The 6,499-nt window shown below is 31.6% G+C and overlaps 1 protein-coding gene across 3 annotated transcripts; it reads left to right on the top strand.

The window, feature by feature from the left end:
• Positions 1-1,009: 1,009 nt before the first annotated feature.
• On the top strand, positions 1,010-5,311 carry LOC114377385 (KH domain-containing protein At3g08620-like). 3 transcript variants are annotated; one of them, XM_028335865.1, is made up of 7 exons: positions 1,010-1,833; positions 1,971-2,059; positions 2,945-3,090; positions 3,486-3,584; positions 3,859-3,975; positions 4,063-4,206; positions 4,891-5,311. In XM_028335865.1, exons 1-7 carry the CDS (start codon positions 1,742-1,744, stop codon positions 5,035-5,037), a joined length of 834 nt encoding a protein of 277 aa, XP_028191666.1. In that variant the 5' UTR covers positions 1,010-1,741; the 3' UTR covers positions 5,038-5,311. The 3 variants fall into 3 exon arrangements, with proteins under 3 accessions (XP_028191666.1, XP_028191667.1, XP_028191665.1); XM_028335866.1 differs by having other exon boundaries at positions 1,975-2,059; positions 3,468-3,584; positions 4,891-5,302; XM_028335864.1 differs by having other exon boundaries at positions 3,468-3,584; positions 4,891-5,302.
• The last annotated feature ends 1,188 nt before the right edge of the window (positions 5,312-6,499 follow it).

Genomic DNA, 6,499 nt, shown 5'->3' with positions numbered 1-6,499 from the left:
TGTGTCATTTTGCAACTCATGCATAGATGACAACAAATAAAGGAATAAAACCCATTATGGAATCTAACACAATTACACGAGCGTTCAGAGTCTCACCTCGATTCTAAAATAATAATAAAAAACCATGGTTTCTTTAATAAATAAATTAATGAACATTTGACAAATTCTTACAACTTTGGCATACATTAAATATATATCTTTTTCTAATGGTAAGAGTACATTTGAATTATTTTTATGCCAATTAAATTAAATACCAAATAAACATATTAATAACTCATTTAATATATGCTATATGGAATAGTATTATAATATTTTAAACTTACATGCATGTGATAAGTTTATTCCAATTTTATTATTATTATTATTATTATTATTATTGTTATTATTATTATTTTGGTTGAGTCCATAGTAATGAGAGCTATGAAATTTCCAATCAAAAGAGAATTGTGTTGGTAGGTGGGTTTCGAGTAAGACAAGAATAGAGTGACAAGTATTTAGAAAACAAATGGCATAACATTAATACAAACCAGATTTGAAACAAAATGTAAGCAAGTTGATTATAGTAATCAATAGTAGCGGCTATTAAGCTGTCAAAATTAATAGCAGTATAAATAATAAATAATAGCCCGATATTTTTTTCCCTTTCTTTATGAGATTTGATATGCTAAGCACCAAAGTAGGAAAACGAAGTTACAATTTTTCTGATTGATTTGAAGGCACTTGGAAGATATTTTTCTATGTTTCTGTTTCTGTTGCTGCTGCTGTTAATGACTAAGTAAAACTTTGCGAGACTTCAGAAGAAGAAATATTTTATTTCATTTTATTACTGCTTACAATATATTGATATATATTGACATTGATATTATGCTATTATTATTATTATTATTATTACGTATAAAGATAAATAAATGTATACTAATATCTCAAATTAAATTTATATATATATATATATATATATATATATATATATATATATATATATATATATATATGCGTGAAGCATGATAGTGATTGGTTTCAATCTACATGCTCATGATCTGGTGGCAGAGAACTGGTGACCCACATTGGTCATTGGGGTGGCCTCTTCCTTTGCTTCTTCTTTCCAATTGATTGAAGCAAATCCATCTATTGGAGTCTGCATGATTGCTTCAGCATTTTTTTCTAATTTTTTCTTCTGCAACTTAAGAATTCAAGTGAATATCTGAGGAAATTTCTTTTTCTTTTATAGTTTTGACTATATAATCCTATTAATCAATCTCTTCAATATCCCTAAATACATACTTTTGTTAGAGTTTTTCTCTATTTTTTTGTTTTCTAGTAAAACACAAAAAAATCCACCTGCTTGTGTTTGTTAAGGAATTAGGAAAACACACAAACATGATAAAGTGTTGCATATGCAACAGAAGCCAACAGAACAACAATTAAAACACACCCAGAGAGAGAGAGGTACAGAGTGACACAACACACTTTAAGGCTTTGCTTTAACTACTGAGCTACTACAGAAGTGGCCATCCTTTTTTTTTTTTTTTTTTTCTTTTCATTTGTAGTTTTGTACCTTCCTTTCTTTCTTGTTTCTTCTCCCTTACCATTTTTTTCTCTCGTCTCTCAAGCATAATAGGTTAGGTGATTGATTCTGTTTTCTTCATAGCAGGATTTTTCACTAATCTTTTTTCTTCTTCCTTTGTTGCCTTTGAAATTATTCTCTAGTCCTTCTGGCCAAACCAAACCATATTACAAATTGATGTCTAATTTGTACAATCAGATTTCCTTACCTTCACCCCAAGGAGCCAATTCACCAAACATAAACATGAGAGGCAATTTTGATGTTGATAGGTATGTAAGGGATAGTTCTTCTGACATTTATTGTGGAAGTTTTTTATTTTTAATTTACCAATATATATATATATATATATATGTGTGTGTGTGTGTGTGTGTTCTGATTTATATGTTCTTATTTATGTTTGTTCTAGTCAGTACTTAACGGAGCTGCTAGCAGAAAGACAGAAGCTTGGACCTTTCATGCAAGTTCTACCCTTATGTACCAGACTCCTTAATCAAGGTCCGTTTATTCCATATGTATTCAAGGATTCTGCTATGAATTTTCCCCTCTTATTTTTTCATTCATTTTAACTGATCTTCATTTGAACTAGGCCAAGTCATAACATAAACTTTCTGGTTACATGGTCTAGTGTTTCACTGCTCTTTCTCTTCAAAGGTTTTGAATTGCGGCCGCAGTTTCGTCAATATGTGGTCACAATTGTGGTCGTAGAAACTCTAAAAACCTTGGTGCCGCCCTTGAAATTTTGGTGGCGGACCGTTTTTTAAAACCTTCATTTAATCTTCTTTCAAATGCACTGGATTGTGTCAATTTCTGACCTTCTCACCGGTCTGAACCAGCTAATGCTTAAATCAATCATTGTTACTAAATTCCTTAGGAATTAAAAGTTTAAACATATATGATTTGAAATACAAGCAACTGAATTCTTAGCTATGGTTCTCTAGAATTGTAATCTGTTGATCAATCATGAAAAGGAAACATATACTTTTTGGATGACCCACAAAAAGAATATGTGGTACTAAAAGATGGTGGCAATTTAGTCATTGCTTCCTTTTACACAAGGCAAAATTCTTTCTAACATTGGTTCTAGGCATCCTCTAGTCTAGAAAAAAAATACTTAGGCATTGTCTTTTGCATGACTAGAGCAAACCTTCAGATGATCAGCTTTATTATTAATGCTACCATTCTATAACATTCTGTTTTGAAAATTAAGTTGTTCATATAGATAGCATCCACTTTATGAATGTATATGTCTGATACTACACTTCCTAGACATAATTTACAGTTGGTTTACTATCTGAAAGGTTGCATTAACAATATTTATGTTCTTTGATTCAGTAGCTTTTGTACAAGTTCTTATAGTCACTATTACCTTATTATTATCAGAGATTTTAAGGGTTACCGGAAAGAATGAATTATTGCAGAACCAAGGATTTAGTGACTTTGATAGAATGCGATTCATAAATCTGAGTCATATGGCTTCTCCAAACTCAACACCAAACTTCACTGGCTGGAACAGCCTGTCACATGAAGTAAGAACCTCAGTTTTATGTTCTATTCAGTGTAAAATTCTCTACCACTCCACAGTCTCCATTTCCTACTTTTTCTTGTCCCCCCAACATAAAATTTATGTTTCATTTATGCATTGCTTTAAAAAAAAATAATCTGATTCTTAACCTATCCAGTTCTGGTACTTAATTGCTTAGATTCCCTCTTCTCCATTTTGTTTAAGGTGGCAATATTGCCTCTTTGTTAAATGTGTATACTTTAAACTTTGTTATATAACACACAGTAACTACAACTTGATTTTTTCCTATCTTGTACCACTGTACCAGCATTCCTCTTATGGTTCTGTTACATTATAATCTCTAGTTTCTTTTACTGATTGGTTAAGCTTGTCATACATCAGAGGTTAGCTGGTGTGCAGGGACTAAACATGGATTGGCAAACTTCACCAGTTGTTCCAAGTTCTCCCATTGTGAAGAAGATATTGCGCTTGGATATTCCTAAGGATAGCTATCCAAATGTAAGATTTGTAACATACTTCATAGCATTTTACTTCATGTTTTGATAGTTTTATGAGTTTAATTTGTATGTACAATCAATGTAAAAAATTTACATTGTCAATCAATTAGAAATCATATTAGATATGAATTTTAAGAAAATTATTGTAAAAGTCAACAATTCTACCATATATGATGATTTGTGATTGGACAACAATATAGTTGGTGTATAAACTATTTACTCTACTTTTATATCCTGTTTGACCTTTGAGTTACTAAGGCTGCTTTAATTTTCAGTTTAATTTTGTTGGCCGGCTTCTTGGCCCTAGGGGCAATTCACTGAAGCGAGTGGAAGCTACTACAGGTTGCCGTGTATTTATCAGAGGGAAAGGTTCAATTAAAGACTTAGACAAGGTATCATCTCTAGCTTAATGCATTGTCCTTTAAATTCCATGAGTTATTTGTAACCTCTAAATTTGCTTTACTTTTTTCACTCTAAAGGAAGAAATGCTACGAGGAAGGCCTGGCTATGAGCACCTGAATGATCCGCTTCACATTATAATTGAAGCTGAACTACCTACCAGTGTTGCTGATGTAAGATTGATGCAAGCACAAGAAATCATACAAGAGCTACTTAAACCAGTGGTATCTCTCCACCTTTCTAACTCTGTTGTAGAGCTATGAACATATTCATTAATGAGATTTTTCCCCTTGCTTCTCTCCCTTATTATATGGTCCACTCTCTATCTACTATTACTACTTAGAAAAAACCATTCCACACTAGTCCATATTTTATGATTTTGAAATAACATATCTATAACAGAAAAGTTAGGAGAAGACTAATTTTGGTTTTAGTTTGGTCTCCTAAATTTAACAAATTTATTTTGGTTTCTTAAAGTATCTATGTCAGACCAAGTTGGTCTTTCTGCCAATTTTTTATACTAATGATGCTAATTTTAGTTGACATGACAATGCTCATATGACGTGGTATCTCTTACAATTTTTCATGTGTCACTAAATTGATCAAGTTAAGTGTAGTAACTTTTTTTTCCTTGTTGGCTACCTCTTCCAGTTACCAGATGAGTGGCTAATGCTGAAAGGCAATATTGTAAACATGTTAATTCATGCTCTTTTTTCTGCACTCAATTATGTTGTTTTTCTTTTCCTCTAAGGGAAGCCTGTAACTGGAAAACTGCTACTACTCTTTTGTTGTGACTTCTCTTGAGCCAAATTTTCTATGAGCAAAGCCTTAGCGCAAAATAACATTATGGGGAAGCTCTTGTCTAGTTAAGGAAGTGTTTCTGATTCTTCTCCCTTTTTCATGTGCAGGATGAGTCACAGGACCTTTACAAAAGGCAACAACTAAGAGAACTTGCTATGCTTAATTCCAACTTCAGAGAAGAGAGCCCTCAACTGAGTGGTAGTGTTTCTCCATTCACTTCTAATGAAATAAAACGAGTCAAAACTGATCAATAGTGATTATATGTTGAGAATTGTTGCATTGCTTGAATGCTTCCTGTAACTAAATTTTGTAAAGCTGCAATGAAAAGACCTTCCTGATTTGATGCTGCTGATTTGGAGAACAAAAATAAAGGGGAGAAAAACATATTCATTGCCACAATGTCACTAGACAAGAAAAAACATTAAACTATATTTTGATCTATTTATCACTCTATTTGTAATGCCTATCAATATGATATTGTTGTGATTTTTATTATTTATAAACTGCTTATTTATAGTATTGGAAAAATGTGTTTCCATATCAAGATGTGTACTTTACTTATTTTATATAATCCTGGTATTCTTTGACCGAAAACAAAAAAAAAAAAAATCTTTTTTGAGCTATTAAAATTCATTTAATGAGTTAATCTTTTCTAATATTTTTTTTTCATAAGCACAAATCAGAGAATCAAACTTGGAACTTTATATTGAAAAGACATGATTATCTTGTAACCATATGTTTGTTAGATGTGTACTTAGCATCTATTACAACACTCTGTTCTCAATATCAAGAGACAAAGTTTGGTCACATGAGCACCTTCCTGAGCATAATATTGCACCACTTTGTTCTCAACATCATAGGCCACTTCTTTGAGACATAGTTTGGCCATATGAGCACCAAGCAAAAACAATTATGTGAGGTGTACTTTTTTAACAAACCCCTTTTGGAGCACAAAGCCATGTCTTGGGGGGATAACGTCATATGGTGGGGCCTTAGAATTTAATGTAGATGTTGATGTTATTGACCGTAACCCTCCTGAGAGTCTGAGACAACCTAACCTTCATTTGCGTTGACTTGTAAATCATTGTCTCTGTAAAGTGGGGATATTCTAGATTTCATTTGTCCACCATGGAGCAATCATGCCACTGCTCATCACTAGCTTTCTTCATCTCTTTATTGGACCTTGTTTACACCATAAAGATACACTTTTTCTTTGATGGGAATAAAGAGGAGCTTAAAGTTGCTTTATAGTAACAAACCGGGAATCAAGAATTCAGGCGGGTAGATCAACATGTAGAGATTCATTTATTTCAGGGGTATATTCTTTTTGTTGTAATTGTGTCTAAACAAGTTCATCAACATGTAGAGATTCATTTACTTCAGGAGTAGGTTTTAAATAGCTTTTTTTCTTCTTTCAAAAGAGTGAATTGAATTCTGATATTAGATTTAAAATAACTGAATTGTTGATACCCAACAAACTAAGTTAGATCTTAATTTTGAATAGCTTATTTTGCATAGTAATTTTTTAGACATTGAATTTATTAATTCAACTATAGGATTAAGAATTCTCAACAAGAAAAAAAAATTTAAAACTATAATTTAAAGATTATTTCCTACTTCATCAATTAATTTTTTATTTAACATTTAATAAATTTTTAAAAATACAAGAAATAAGCTACAAAATTACATATTTATAAATATTTAACTTATCTAAAA

The sequence above is a fragment of the Glycine soja genome, chromosome 11, assembly GCF_004193775.1.
Source record: "Glycine soja cultivar W05 chromosome 11, ASM419377v2, whole genome shotgun sequence".
In the NCBI taxonomy this organism is placed as follows: Eukaryota; Viridiplantae; Streptophyta; class Magnoliopsida; order Fabales; family Fabaceae; genus Glycine; species Glycine soja.
Note: the sequence above shows the minus strand (reverse complement) of the source record. Positions and strands in the feature narration are given on the sequence as shown.